This window comes from Schistocerca serialis, chromosome 9 (genome assembly GCF_023864345.2).
Source record: "Schistocerca serialis cubense isolate TAMUIC-IGC-003099 chromosome 9, iqSchSeri2.2, whole genome shotgun sequence".
NCBI classification, from domain to species: domain Eukaryota; kingdom Metazoa; phylum Arthropoda; class Insecta; order Orthoptera; family Acrididae; genus Schistocerca; species Schistocerca serialis.
In genome coordinates this window covers 30,374,354-30,390,084 of record NC_064646.1, presented here as the reverse complement: position 1 = coordinate 30,390,084, position 15,731 = coordinate 30,374,354, and the positions used below count along the sequence as shown (strand labels likewise).

The following is a 15,731-nucleotide window of genomic DNA, read 5'->3' as shown; positions in this document are numbered from 1 at the left end:
CTCTGTAAATCTATTACCATACAATGACATTAGGGAAGAATTTACAACTGACCATTGCACATGCTGTCACCATAGTGAAGAGATTGTTCAAATTACTGTACATGCTATCATAAAAACTGTGCCGACTACAATTGTTCTGGACATGTGTGCTATAGTGAATGTTGAGTTGTGCAGTTTATTCTGTAAGATTTGTGAGGTCACAAAAGTATCCACATTTCCTCCACAGAATTGTAAGTTTATTGGAGCTATTGGTGTTAAGTCATGAGATGTCAAAATGTAAATACAGGTGGAAGTTGAAATAGGAAATGGAGTTATAAAATGCATCTTCCCAATAGTAAGCAGGTTAGTCAGTGAATACATTTTTGGCATTGATTTCCTAAGGGAGAAGGGCACAGTGATCAACATCTCAGGAAAATGCTTTCTAAATACTGATGGCAGAATACAAAGTATTGTAACTGACCTGGCAAAAACAAAGATAGAGCATGGTAAATACTGCCAAGGCTTGAAGGTCAAGTTCCTTAAGACAAGCTTAGTGTGCACCGGTAGTACGCCTTCACACGGTAATCCAGCTGAGAGCATTGAAAATGAAGAAAAGGTAAGGTTACAGCATCTACAACTATTGACTCCTTGCAACAGGCAGAATTAAAGAAATTGCTTTTAAAGTAAGTAGATGTATATGAGAAAAACCTGGTGTTATTAACGTGTACCAACATCAATTGAAAATTCACCCCCATGAAATATACTGTTAGAATACATATTCCAGCCCATGGACCAAGAGAATGGTGGTCACAAAGGTAAGACAAACCTTAGACACACTCATTGAACAAGCACATATGAGAAAAGCCCATTATGACAAGAAATTACAGCAAATGCAATGATATCAGGCAGGATGTTTCCCAAAATCTTTACTTCTTCACAAAAGTAATTGTAAGTGACAACTATTGTACACAGGTCCTTTCAAAATACTCAGGATTCCCCAAGAAGGAAGATACCTCCTTGCCTATCCTAAAACCAATAAAGTTAAGGAATTATATGAGCACCAAGCTCTTAAAAATATTTACATGAATGACTGTTTGTGCTTAAATTATCAATTGCGATCTAGCAACTGTCTTAACCAGAGATGTTTGCAGAATCTTTTAGATATGTAGAGTCACATGTAGGCAAAGTATGCATGTGGACTGAAAGAATACTATGCGATTAGTACTAGGTCATTTATTAGAAAGAGAAAAATGTAGACTTTTACCATCTAGATGGAGCAAATTTTTCACATGTTGAATGAACTGATTGCTAGGCACTGCACTGCCTATGTTACTTAAACACTTACTGATATGTGTGTGTAAATAGCAGTTACTGCTTTCTGACGTATCCTGCACTTACCTTAGATAAATTCAGTATTCTGCTATCCATTCTTGGAACAGTGGCAAGATGATGAAGTTTTCCTCATGTGAGATGGAATGATTTTTCATACACTTTCACATGTGCTAAGGAACTTAGATGTTTGATGTGCCATAAGCACTGTGATGCAATGGTGTGACTAACCCTCTTGAACCGTATATTTACACTCAAATAAAACTGCCTGCCAGAGACACTTACATAGTGCATGTTATGGACATTAATAACAAAAGTGATTCCGACTCTATGAACTTGCTCATCACAAACTTTGGTGGTTTAAATCACGATGTACTAAACCACCCTGTACATGATGCTGAGCAATGCTTAGTAGATGAAATATATAAAAGACCCCCTACACTAAACAAGGATCCATTTGATGTATTTAATTTATCCTTTGTGATTTCTATTTGTATAAAAATGTTATTTTATACTAGTAATGAATATTCTTTCAGAACAAACTATGTAGGTCATATGCTATGTACTTATTATTCTGTTGCACGACTGTTTCGTGTAAGCTGGTGATGACAGTCACTCTGATGCTACCTTTAAATGCATCCAGAACTATATGGACATTTCTTGCCTACTGTTCCAGTCAACCACCTTTCTGTTAGGACCTTGAACAATAAAGTGGTGTAATCCCAACTGACATCATCGCCCACACCTTGCCCTTGGATCCATCTCAATTGGTCATCGCCTACAGGAACATCCAACAATTTCTATAATCCACCATCTTTGAATTTTAACACTTTACTATGAGAAAAAAGGAGGAAAACTACAATCATTAAACTACTGTTTCTGCCTTGTTGATCATACACTATTGAAGTTACACTGTCAGCGAGAACTGAAATGAGGAATATTTGCCTTGTTTAAAAGTACATAAAGCTATTACCCTAAACAAAGACTTAATTACAGGAACTTGAACTACAAGAGCAGAAAACTGACAATTTTGGTAAATCCTACATAATGAAAAACTATCTTTTAAAGAATATTATGAGAAAGAAAGCTACTACTCACCACATAGCGGAGATGCTGAGTTGCAGATAGGCACAACAAAAAGACACACAATTATAGCGTTTGGCCATTAAGGCCTTCGTCAGCAATATCCCCCCCCCCCTCTCTCTCTCTCTCTCTCTCTCTCTCTCTCTCTCTCTCTCTCTCTCTCTCTCTCTCTCTCTCTCACACACACACACACACACACACACACACACACACACAGACTGCAGTCTCAGTCAACTGAAACCACACTGTAAGGAGCAGCATCAGTGCTTGGTGGGAGTGGCGACTGGGTGGGGGTAAGAAGGAGGCTGGGGCAGGGAGGGGGAGGGGTAGTATGGTGGGGTTGATGGACAGTGAAGTGCTGCAGGTTATACGGTGGGCAGGGGAGAGGTGGGGGAAGTGGTGGAAAAGGAGAGAAATAAGAAGACTGGGTGTGGTGGTGGAATAACGGCTGTATAGCGCTGGAATGGGAACAGGGAAAGGGCTGGATGGGTGAGGACAGTGACTAACAAAGGTTGAGGCCAGGAGGGTTACAGGAATGTAGGATGTATTGCAGGAAAAGTTCCCACCTGCGCAAATCAGAAAAGCTCATGTTGGTGGGAAGGATCCATTACCTCTTGTCGTGCCCCGACATGAGAAATGTCCTGCACACTATCCTTCCCACAGTGGTATTCTGCTGTCCACCGAACCTACACAACCCTTGCTCCCAATCCCTTACCTCATAGCTAATACCCCTGTAATAGACCTAGATACAAGACCTGTCCCACACATCCTCCCACCACCACCTATCCCATCAAAGGCAGGGCTACCTGTGAAACCAGTCATGTGGTCTACAGGCTAAGCTGCAACCATTGTGCTGCATTCTATGTAGGCATGACAATCAACAAGCTGTCTGTCCACATGAATGGCCACCGACAAACTGTAGCCAAGAAACAAGTGGACCACCCTGTTGCTGAACATGCTGCCAAACATGATATCCTTCATTTCAATGACCGCTTCACAGCCTGTGCCATATGGATCCTTCCCACCTTCTGAATTGCGCAGGTGGGAACTTTCCCTGCAATACATCCTACATTCCAGTAACTGTCCTGGCCTCAACCTTTGTTAGTCACTGTCCTCACCTATCCAGCCCCTTCCCTGTTCCCATTCCAGCGCTACACAGCCCTCTATCCCAGCAATGCAGCCAGTCTTTTTATTTCTCTCCTTTTCCTTTTCCACCCCCCCCCCCCCCTCCCCAGCCTTCCGTCTAACCTGCAGCACTTCAGTGTCCGTCACCCCCACTGTGAGAGTCTTTTTGTTGTGCCTATCTGCGACTCAGCATCTCTGCTATATGGTGAGTAGCAAGTTTCCTTCTCATAATACTGTCACATTCCATCCTGTATTTTTCATTGTTTGATTACCTTTTAAAGAACTGTACTTAACAATCTTACTTTCTGCAAATCATGTTATGCTTTTTCAGTGAAAAATAACATATGTCACTTGTAAAGTGTTAATGTCTAACAATCCTGTCACAGTTTTGCCAGGTTTCCTGCCCACTATGCCCAAATGAGGAAGGGGGCGCAAATAGTTAATTATATAGTCCTGAGCATAGCTAAGATTCCAGACTTGAACACTAAGTCATGATATTTAATATTTTATTACCAAAGTAATAAGCAATCTGTTACAATCAACATCTTACTTGAACATCATGGTAAGAAAAACACTTCTTTTGTATTAATTATCTGAAACTGTTTACAGAAAAGCTGTTGTTTACCAACAACTAAACACTTGGTTTGGCAAAGCAACTTTACACTCGGTTCAATATATACTGGAACCTCGCTTAACGACCATCTCACATAACATACAATTCACATAATGAGCAAAAGAAACTGTAAAAGAAATGACTCGCTTGAAGAGCAATGTTTCGCATAACGAATGACAACGATTTAGTGTGACACATCAGCCATTCGTGTGTGAGGGGGGGGGGGACGTTCAACAATATGGACACCTTTCATTGTCGAAAGCAACGTATGAGCAATGACTTTAGTACGTACTACAGTCTGGATTTACTGCTCTTTCTGTTACCATCTTAATGCAGATTTTGATCACATATTTTTCTAGACTTGTGTTCACACATTGTTTTTTTTTGTGTGCAAGTTTTAATAACCATGTCCCCAAAGATAAAGCTCCAACAAGACAATGATAAGAGAAAGAAAATGACCTAAGAAATGAAACGTAAAAATCATTGAAAAACGCGAATGTGGTGTGAGTGTTGCTGAATTAGCATGCACATATAATTGTTCTAGATCAACTATTTGCACTATCCTCAAGAACAAACACAAGTTTAAGAAGACAGATACTTCAAAGGGAGTGACAAGAGTATCTGAACAACAGTTGCGTATTTTGGATGATGTCAAAAGATTGCTCCTTATATGTATAAATGAAAAGCAATTGCAAGGTGACACTATTAATGAGAATGTCATTTGTGAGAGGGTGAGAATGATTTTCGCCGATCTCCTTAAGACGACGCCAGGATCACCATTGGCTGAAATGTTTAAGGGAAGTTGTGGGTGGTTCAAGAAGTTTACGAGAATAACTGGGATCGAATAAGCCAGCTCCGACAGAAAGGCAGCAGAGAACTTCATCGGCAAGTTGTGACGAGACAGGTCTATTCTGGAAAAAGATGCCAAAGCATACACTTATAACAGCAGAGGAGAATGCATTGCCCTGTCGCAAGCCAATGAAAGACCATCTCACACTGCTATTCTCTGCCGATGCAAGCAGAGATTTGAAAATTAAATCACTGCTTGGTTACCATTCAGAAACTCCACAAGATTTCAAGAAGTGTAAAGTCCAGGAGACCATCTTAAATGTGATATGGAGGTAAAACAACAAAGGCTTGGGTGACACTTTTTTTTGATTGGATGAATGAAGTGTTTGGTCCTTCAGGGAAGAAATATCTGTTTGAGATGAATCTGTCACTCGTTATGGACAACGCCCCTGCCAGTACTCCAGGCCCACAAGACCGCCTCCTTGAAAAATTTCAATTTGTCAAGATCCAATTTCTGCCTCCCAATACCAATCAGTTACTCCAGCAGATTATTTCTAACTTTAAGAAGCTCTACACTAAAGCACTCTTCAAGCACTGCTTGGTGTTTAACTGAAGCTACCAATCTAAATCCCAGAGAGTTTTGGAAACATCACTTCAACATTGTTGCCTGCATCAAAATGGTTGCAAAAGACTTGGGAAGGGGTTACCAAGAGAATTCTCACTTCTGCTTGGAAGCGGCTTTGGGTGAAGTGTGTTGTCGAATATGACTCTCAGGCATTTGAGTCAGTACCTTTGGAGCCTGTAGTCAACAAGATTGCATCTTTGGCCAAGCAATGGGACTAGAAGTGGATAACAAAAGTACTGATGGACTTGTAGAAGCGTAGCAATGAAACGACCACCAAAGAGCTTATGGAGTTGCAGTGTGTTTCAGAACAGAAAGTTGTGGAGAGGAGTTCTTCAGAGGAGGAGGCAGTAACAGCACAGCAGCAATCTTCTTGTGCAATAAGAGAAATGCTGAAAGCGTGGGCATCAGTTGCATCGTACATTGAAAATCATCATTCCAATAAAGCAGTACAACGCATTTACAAATTTATTTGATGATATTGCTGTGTTGCATTTTCGCCAAGTGTTGAAGTGTCGACAGAAACAAATGACTATAGATAGCTTCCTAGTAAAAAAGAATTATTTATGTATCGTGAATAATAAAGTACATAATACGAATATAATAGAGGGAAACATTCCACGTGGGAAAAATATATCTAAAAACAAAGAAGATGTGACTTACCAAACGAAAACGCTGGCAGGCTGATAGACACACAAACAAACACAAACATACACACAAAATTCTAGCTTTCGCAACCAACGGCTGCTTCATCAGGAAAGAGGGAAGGAGAGGAAAAGATGAAAGGATGTGGGTTTTAAGGGAGAGGGTAAGGAGTCATTCCAATACCGGGAGTGGAAAGACTTACCTTACATCCTTTCGTCTTTCCCTCTTTCCTGATGAAGCAGCCGTTGGTTGCAAAAGCTAGAATTTTGTGTGTGTGTGTGTGTGTGTGTGTGTGTGTGTTTGTTCGTGTGTCTATCAACCTGCCAGCGCTTTCGTTTGGTAAGTCACATCATCTTTGTTTTTAGATATAAAGTACATAATACTGTATGTATAATTCTCTTTGAATAATTGGCATGAATAAGATAATCCGTTTAGTACTTTTTCTGCATAGGACGCATTACCGTATTTTACATTAATTTATGCGGGATAAATTGTTTCGTTTATAGAGTATTTTGCACCACGAGTTTCTGGAATTAATTATGCTCGCCCTGTGAGGCTGCACTGTAACTATGTACTTACTACCACATGTGCCAATGCTATATCTAATGTTCAGCCCAGTGATGTAATTCAATGGCACTTCCTAAATCTAACAGATGCTGTCTTTCCCATTAAAGGGGGCATTGCACCAAATCCCTGTTTTTCACAGTTTTGGCAATTGAATCTTTATTTTCAAAGTAGAGCTTATATCTGTGAGCCTTTGCAAGGATTGCTGGGGAAGCAAGTGCCGCAATTAGCTCTGCGCCATCTGATACTAATACCGCTTGTGGCAGCACTATTCTACCATATTGGAATCAAATGCTTTGGAAGGTTCCCAAAAACGACAAAGAGGAATCAATGGATAATAGTTTGCACTGAATACCATGGGTAATAGTTTGCACTGAATACCTCACTTGCTGCACTGTCACCAAAGATGTAATTGCTGGAGCTCTGGAAGTTTTAAGGTTCTTTGTAGAAGAAATCATTTCGAAGCTTGGAGCACCCTAAGTGACCTTTGACAATGGAAATGATTTCCAGTCAAGACTATTACAGGAGGTGATTTCATATCATCTGGACCAAAGAAGCAAGACAGCTGGCTCACATTTGGTCCCTGGATGCCCAAGGACCAAGCACAATGATGCCAAGAACCAGCCAGTAAGACACAGCTTGGGAACTTGGTGTGGATTTTTACACCTATGCAAAAAGTGGGATTATTGGGAAAGTTAGTAAAACACTACCTTTGGGCCATATGACACCTTTTGTTGCTTGTCCGACATTACATACTAAGTCGAGGATTATGACCTTCAACCAGGCGACAAAAGTGCAGAGATGTCATCCATGTCCTCGGGTGAAGCCCTAAGAGTCCAGAGGCACAGACTGACGATTAGGGCTTCTCATTCAATGAAGCTGAAGGTCCACTCGATGACTGCGAAGCTGTGACAGTTGGCTATCTTCGATGCTCATCCTAGCAAAGAGGATGCAACAACACGATCCAAACACCATACAGACAATCAGTGAGAGGATCTAGAAGTAGGTGGTTGTAATCAGCTGCAATGAGAACTTCAGAAACAGCCAGTCACTGTTTCTTCAGGTGACTGAGCAATGCTGTGCTGTGCTATATGCACTGTGAAGTAGCACTTAGTGTCACTGGCTGGTGTGTTGTGGGTGACCATTTCAAATATAGTCACCAGCAGGTATTTGTTATTTAGCCTATATCTTTCAAGAAGGTTCTCAAAATTACCTATGTTTGCAAGTTCTGAAATATGTTTTGTTTGTATAAATAGCTGCACACTGCATCCATGAGGCAGCTCTGTTGTGCTTGTACATGGATGCATATAATAGATGTGCTTTCAGGATAAGTGTTGTATTTCATTGATGACCCTGTTTTCGGATTTAGTCTTGATTGTGGTTACAATGTGACGATATATGAAAAGACTATTACTCTTGTAATGTTTTAATACTGTTGTTATGTGACACATACCAACATTCAGTGAATTATTTACACTAACTGCTCCTTTTGCATAAATCTGAAATTTGTGGAATTCTTTAATGGAGTTTTGCAGTTTATACACTGTGGTGATAGATCCAAGTAGGTGTGATGCTTATAGCTCACAAATGTCCAGTTTTTGAAGAGGAAAAAGAAGTTCTCTGGAAAAACAATTCACGAAAATGGTTCAAAATACTTCAAACAACATTAACTCCTTGCTCTTACTTGTGTACAGATCCTTATTGGGGTGTAATAAGTGAGCAGCGACATTTTTTTATGTGGTGTGTTTGTTTGTTCGGAGTGTGATAAAATTCTTTACTGTTTTTTCATTTTGGCAGGGAATAGTTCCCTCTGGGATTTCAAGTCCCTTCTTTTCACACTGTTATTTCTAAATAGGAGAGAAATATCATTAACTATTTTGGACTATGACGTGAGGGAGAAAAGGTTTTATGCTGCACTAAATGATCCCAAAATTATCTTGAGAGACAGCTGTAGCAAGTATATCTTGAAACATTCCCAGTAGCTAAGGTTTGATTTTATCTCTATCAAGTTCTTGGTGAGAACAGTGATCCTAAGCTGTTTAGGGAGTATGTCTTGCTCCTCAGTACCAGTCTGTCCCTGAACAGTTTCTTACTGAACCGGTTTTGTTCCTGGTGATGCATTTGCATTTTGTCCCAACTGTAAGACGAAAATGCATGTAACTGTGAAACTTCATCTATGCCTACATTCTATACTCTGCCAGCCACCTTCCTGCAATGTGCAGCACAGGGTACGTCATCTGCCACTATTCCTGTTACTTTTGTGAATGGAACTTGAGGACAATAACTGTCCTGATCTTCTAAGCACATGCATTCTATAAATTTTATTGATAAACTATCATCAATGCAACTGCCCTTCTTGTGGTGTCTGCCCCCCCCCCCCCCCCCCCCTTCCCAGGATTTTGCAGATTTTCTCCATGACACTCTTCCAATGATTGAACAAATCCAATGAGTGTGCAAAGAGCTCTTCTTTAAATCACATTTATTAATACTGTGCAGTTACAGCCTCAGACCATCGAGCAACTCACCAACTGGCTGCATGAGGGATTTCTAAGCTGCGACTGCTCTTACGGCTAAAGTAAATTTTCTTGCAATTTTTCCAATGAATCTTGGCCTGGCATCTTCCATTCGTACAGGTAGTTTCATTTGGCAGTTCCATCTGAAACTGTTCTAGGTATATGGTTGTGACTATCTCCTGTGACTGATTGCTAATGGTTATCAAACGATGTATCTTACCACCCAATTGTGCATCCCATTTGTTTGTGTTAAGGGTCAACTGCCAGTCCCTGTGCAAACTGCTGATCCACTGTATATCTTCCTGCATTTTTCTATACTTTTGTGGTATTGTAAGTTTCCTGAACTGAATACAACAACATCATCTGCAGTCAGCACAATGTGGCTTCTGACATTAATTCCCAGTCATATGACACTCCTTTAGTGCATATAAAAAGGTCTTTCACATTTGAAGGCTCCTTAATCTCGTATTTTGTCCATTACGCAACTACGTGGGACCTTCGAGGAGTTCAAGAAATAAGCAACACCTTGGTTACCACTGTGTATATATACTGCTGCTTGGACCCCATATGTAAACAGAGCAGCCTGATGTTTTTACACACAATTTTTCTGGATTGTGGACAGTGTCATCTTCTAAAATGATGGACCAACGTCTATCATTACTGCAAATGACCTACATCAGTGTTTGTAATAGTATATGAAACCGTTTATCTTTTTATAACAGGACATGTTCTACAACTCGGAAGAATTTTTTGGAAATTGAGCCAGATAGCAGAAGCCTATGAACAAATGAGAGCATGTCTAGTTTCACAGATCCACTGGTTTTCAAATCCATGGTGACCGCTAGAGACATTTTTTAATCTTCAAATACATCATAATGTCTAAGCAAAATGTTTGTTTCATGATTTTGTAGTAGATTATAATCAGAGTTAAAAATCTATGGCAATAATATGTCCCTTTTTCCAACTGCCTTTTTTCTAAATACAACATGCTACTTTAGTTCAATTAAATATTTAATATGACTAAAGAGTATTACTAACAAAACATTCTTTTTTGTTTTATTTTACTTATGAAAAGGGAAGTATTACATTAAACAAATAACTGACTTCAATCTAACAGCCTTTCTTTATTCTTATAAAAAGAAGTAATACTTTCAACAAACAGTAACTTGACAGATAACATAATAGCAAATGAAATGGCTGTCTCAATAAAAGTTGGAATGTCAAACAGCAATAAAATGTTAATTCATAAAATCAACTTATGCAGCAACAAATAAATGACTTCAGCATTTTGGACAATATTTCTTCGTAGTATATGCTATTTAAAAAAAGAACAGTCAAATCAAATAATATTCAAATGTCTGTTGCCTACAGCAAAGTAATACTGTAGATAAATGCAAATACAAGAATGTATACTACGAAAATTTAAACTACAAAACATTGATCATTGCAATATATACACAGAACACATTATACTGTGCTATCTATGTACACAATTATATTTCTGTGCACACAAAACAACAAGTGCAAGAATATAATATTTTCTGTAATAAATAAATTAACTAATACAAGTATTTTGAATAAAGATACATACTTATCTGGAAAGTAAATGATTTTAACAAAATGAAAATAAAATTCAATAGGTACACTTGCTTTGGCTAATTGTGTGTCACATAAAAAAAGCACCAGTATATTCTACACACATAACAGCAGCTACTTTCATAAATTTGTTTTTCGTGGAACGATATGTAACAAAGGTCATTTATGTCAAGGGAAGACACACCTCTAAACTTTTGAGTATCAAAAATAGAAATAATGCTGCCATAAACATCACTTTGCATCCGATACACATTCAATAATACAATTCTATAATACTTCTGAGGATTTGGAAGTGTTCAAAACTTGTTTCCTACTGAAATCCGAAATCTGTTCATTAGAACATCAGTACTTGGTAAAAAAAGTGATTATATTGTAAAAATTACAGCAAATATATTTAACTTAGGAATATAACCTCAGCTGTATATCTTAAAGCACTGCTTAAAATGTTTTTTTTTAAATAAATCATGTCTTCATACACTTCTGATGTTTATTGAAGCTCTTGTTACGCAAAGACATTTCAACATCCAACTTCGCACAATGAGAAGAAGAAAAAAAAAAAAAAAAAAAAAAAAAAAACCAACTTATTCCTTCCACAAAAGTAATGGCAAGTAACACTTTGGCTTAACTAAAGAAATGATTAAAGATAGAATGAAGCTCTTGTCCATCTTTTTTCTGATCTTCCTGTTCTGAAGAATTTTAATTAATAAAAAACTAACTTTGATGTCCTGGTATAAGTTGTATCAATCAGCTGCACATTGGACCTTCTCAAAATTTTCCACCATTGCTTAATGCTGTGAACACTCCAAACCTCTAACTATATATAAATGGATTTAAAAACATTTTATAAAACCTGCATTGTACAGTCTTTCTTCATTAAGGCACAGAATAGAGTAAGTAGCACAGAATTAATAAGTTTTTTGATTGTTTACACATAGCTCTAAGCAGGTGCACAGCAATTTTTGTTTGAGCTCTGCTCTTCAACCTTCACTGTACATGTAGCACAACTATCTTCTCAGGAACACAGTAACATTTTAAACATAACTTAAAATTTAATCCAGAAGAAAAGCAACCAAACTTGATTGGTTGATTGTATTTATTTAAAAAACAGCGAAATTTAGAGCAGGTACTCAGAAAGATCTTTTTTGTGTTATGCTGTGCGTACCATATTGAACCTATGGAAGTACCTGAATAGTTATGAACAAACCACAGTACGTGAGAAGTATTTTAAAATTTAATTTGCGTTATCTGTCTTCCTCTAATCTGTGACTGATATGACCCTATAATTCTGTCTTGTTTCAAGGAAAACATTAATAGACAACTCACTCTCACATAATTTTAAATACAGTAATGTTTAACAATTCACAAGTCAACAGTTTCTAAACCTCTGTCCACAATGCACATTTTCCTGGATCTTGCAATTTTACAAAAGTACATAGCTGCAAACTCTAATAATGAGTGTTTTGTGCTTTATACTCCATAACACATTTAACAGTACCACACTACAAAACTACTTTTTTATAATTTACACAGAACCTTAGTTTGGAGCATGTGATTTTAATGAGAAACAATGGTTTAGAGCAAAGAGGAGAGATTCATTATTCAACTTCACACTTTTTTTGCTTTTAGGATCATACTTCTAAAAGGACCAAAAAAACTGTGAAGCAATACTGAGTATATCATTATCAAAAAATAAGGACTGCACTAGAATACGTGAAAAATGTGGTTCACCTTGAGAATGAATGCAGCATTTATATTTCATGCAGCATTGCACATTTTACATGAAAAACTTTAAAAAGAGTTTGCCTTTTCTGGTACTGCAGTTTCTTGTTATCTCTTGCTTTTGTGACCATTCTCTTGACTTGCACGCCTTCTTGCCAACTGTCGCCTGTGCTCATAATCAAAATCTTCTTCAGAAAGATTCAAGCGCAGTATCTGCAATTAACAAAAAACACATTCTTCACATCTTTTTGCCTCTTTGCATAATGTAGGTTTTAAAGTGAAACACCTTGTCTATTTACAAATCTTATGTGTGGAATTAGTACAATACATTCTTATAGTATTCTGGACCTTAAATGGGTTTCAGACCTACCTGGCTGATCATAAATTCTTCTTCCACGACTTCAATTGGTGGATTGCGTAGTACTTCCAAGGTTTCGTACATAGTTGGACAACTTTTTATAACACCTGGTCTTCCAAGACTGAATTTCAAAAGTACAAGTGCAGTCTTGAAGATCACCTTAACCCCTGAAACCATAAAAATTCTCCTTATTACACAATAATCAGTAGTTTAAAATATATGAAAAGAATGAACAAAGCGAACTGAAAATAAAATCTTTAATGCCTTTGAATACCTATCCACTTTTACATGTACAGACTTTCCTGGCGATCTGTTGACACCTTTGTTTCAGATATTCTCGCAGATATCGGCTTTGTTCTTGCACAATATTTTGACATGACCCATTATCTTCATCAGGTGCTACCCGAGAACGTTCCTCAAGTGGTAAAGGTCCAGTATTTGTACCTACAATTTTCCTCTTCCAAGGTCAGTTCGACATGTTATGCCGCCTTCTTCCACCAGCAGTGTTCTTAAATGTTTCCTCTTCGGTCTGGTGCTCTATCTGAGGTTCATTCCCCATATCCACACCCTCAGTAGTTCTTTTTGTGGGGTTTTGCTGCTGACCCCCACTACATTTTCGGCAATTCCAGTGCATAATCCCAGGCTCTACTGAACTTTACCCAGTGTCATGATTCATGAGTTTTTCTGTCAACTTCATCTCTACAGACTTTCTTATAACATTGTCTCAGTATCTAGGGGTCTGTGCCAGAATCCTCATTTCACCACAGATCATGGACTGACTGAGTTCCAGACAATGCTTGGTAATGTCTGATTTAGTTGTCTTAGTCGAGTGCATGTGTGATGTTCTTCGCACTTCATGTCTACTGTCCTAATTGTTTGGCCAATGTACAACATGCCACAATGGCAAAGTATATTGTAAATTCCTGGTTTTCATCGTCCCAGATCATCTTGCGCATTTTCCACCCTCAGTAGTTCTCTCACTTTAGTAGGTGGACAGAATGCACATTTGATGTTATGGTTCTTGAGAATCCTTCTGATTTTGGCACGAATGGATCCCACATATGGCTTGTATGCCACAGTCTTTGTCGCTTCTTCTTCTTCTTCTTCATCTTCTACATCATGTGGCTGGTTGAAGGGCCTTCTGATTCTGGCCAAGTATCCATTCTTGCAAATCACTGATCTGAGATGATCTATTTCTACTGCCAATCTGTCTGGGTCTGAAAAGGTGTGTGCCCTGTGGATCAATGTCTTCAGCAGTCCATTCCTCTGCATCGGGTGGTGACAGTGGCTGGCTTGCAGTTGTAAATCAGGACAAGTAGGTTTGAAATACACGCAGTGATCAAACCACCAACCTTCTCTCCTTTCAACAAATATATACAGAAATGGCAACTGACCATTCATTTCTGGCTCCAAGGTGAAATTCATATTTGGGTGGCTTGAGATAAGATGTTCCAAAAACTCATTGAGCTAATCCCTACCATGATGCCACATCACAAAGACATCATCCACATACCTGAAGGAAGCATAAGGGTTTGTACCTAGCCACCTCTATTGACTCCAAATGATAACAAGTCATGTTGTCGAAATATTGTGCAAGAACGACACTGGTATCTGTCACAATATCTGAAACCTCAAGGTGTCATCCATATATTTATTTGTGTGTGTGTGTGTGTGTGTGTGTGTGTGTGTGGGGGGGGGGGGGGGGGGGGGGGGGGGGAGTTACCAAGAGTAGAAGAAATGTATCAATCAAGTCTGAATACATTAGAGATTTAATTGTTGGTGTACACAACAGAGAGATCACTAACATCTGAGCACAGATCAGTAAAAAGACATACCAATTAGTTACGTGGCAAATTAAAATCCACCAACAGAATAAAAAGAAATAGGGATAGGTTGCACCAAATGAGTAGGGGTGTGCGTGTAGTGCTTGAGTGCGGGGAGGGGGGGGGGGGGGCATTTTGAGTTGTTCTATGTGTGTGCAAAGCCCTGTGACAAAATGTCAAATAATATAGGTACATCAAATCAGTGAAATCACTTCATTTATTTACAGTAATAACCTTGTACATTCAAAATAGCAAGATTTTATACAAAAAGTTTACTTAAATTATGTTAATTTTACTTAGATTGATATATATTCTATAGGTAATTTTTTATATGCTTGTTTGCAGATTTTACTGGTTTATGTTGTTCATAAGCTTTCACAAAAAGTAACTGAACATTCTGATGAAATAGTCTAAGGCAAATGTTGTTAAAGTGAGCCAAAATAAAATATAAACTGTTAAAATACCAATCACTCTCCCATTTTCACTCACATTCACCCACAAAATCATACTACCATTCAGAATAATGAAACTGTTTACAAGGTCAGTGATTTAATAACCATTAAAATGATGGGCAGAAAGTGAATATATAAGTTGAATAGTACAGTCTGCTACATCATCCACCCTGACAATACATAAAATACTGTCTCTCATAATTTCAAAAGCAAATTGGACATACCTTAAAAGTTCGTCTATCTGCCAGTACAGAAGAAAATGGAATGGTAAAGCAAACTCTGTTCTCATCTAAATACAAACACTGAGACCAGTGTACTAAACTCCTTACACTACAAGCACATTTGAGCATGAGCCCATGAGTCCCTTGAATATGCTAAATTTCCCGGAATTGTGACACAACCTAGCAGAATGACATTTACTTTCCCAGTGAGTATGTACTGGATACTCTTGGCTTTTTATCTGCTGGGAAACATGTGTTGGACTGACTGAATGACACTGTAGCAGATGCAAGATTCCACAT

General features: G+C 38.3%; 1 protein-coding gene across 2 annotated transcripts in view; it reads right to left on the bottom strand.

Annotated features, from left to right (window-relative positions):
- Positions 1-10,404: 10,404 nt before the first annotated feature.
- Positions 10,405-15,731, bottom strand: part of LOC126418936 (TBC1 domain family member whacked) — a 93,164-nt gene continuing 87,837 nt past the window's right edge. Inside the window, exons 8-9 of one of the 2 annotated variants that reach the window (XM_050085972.1) lie at positions 12,948-13,102; positions 10,405-12,790 (exon numbers count right to left, since the gene is read on the bottom strand). In XM_050085972.1, coding sequence (XP_049941929.1) covers positions 12,686-12,790; positions 12,948-13,102 — 260 coding nt within the window. In that variant the 3' untranslated portion in view covers positions 10,405-12,685. The remainder of the gene's footprint in view (positions 12,791-12,947; positions 13,103-15,731) is intronic. The other variant, XM_050085971.1, reaches the window with a different exon arrangement.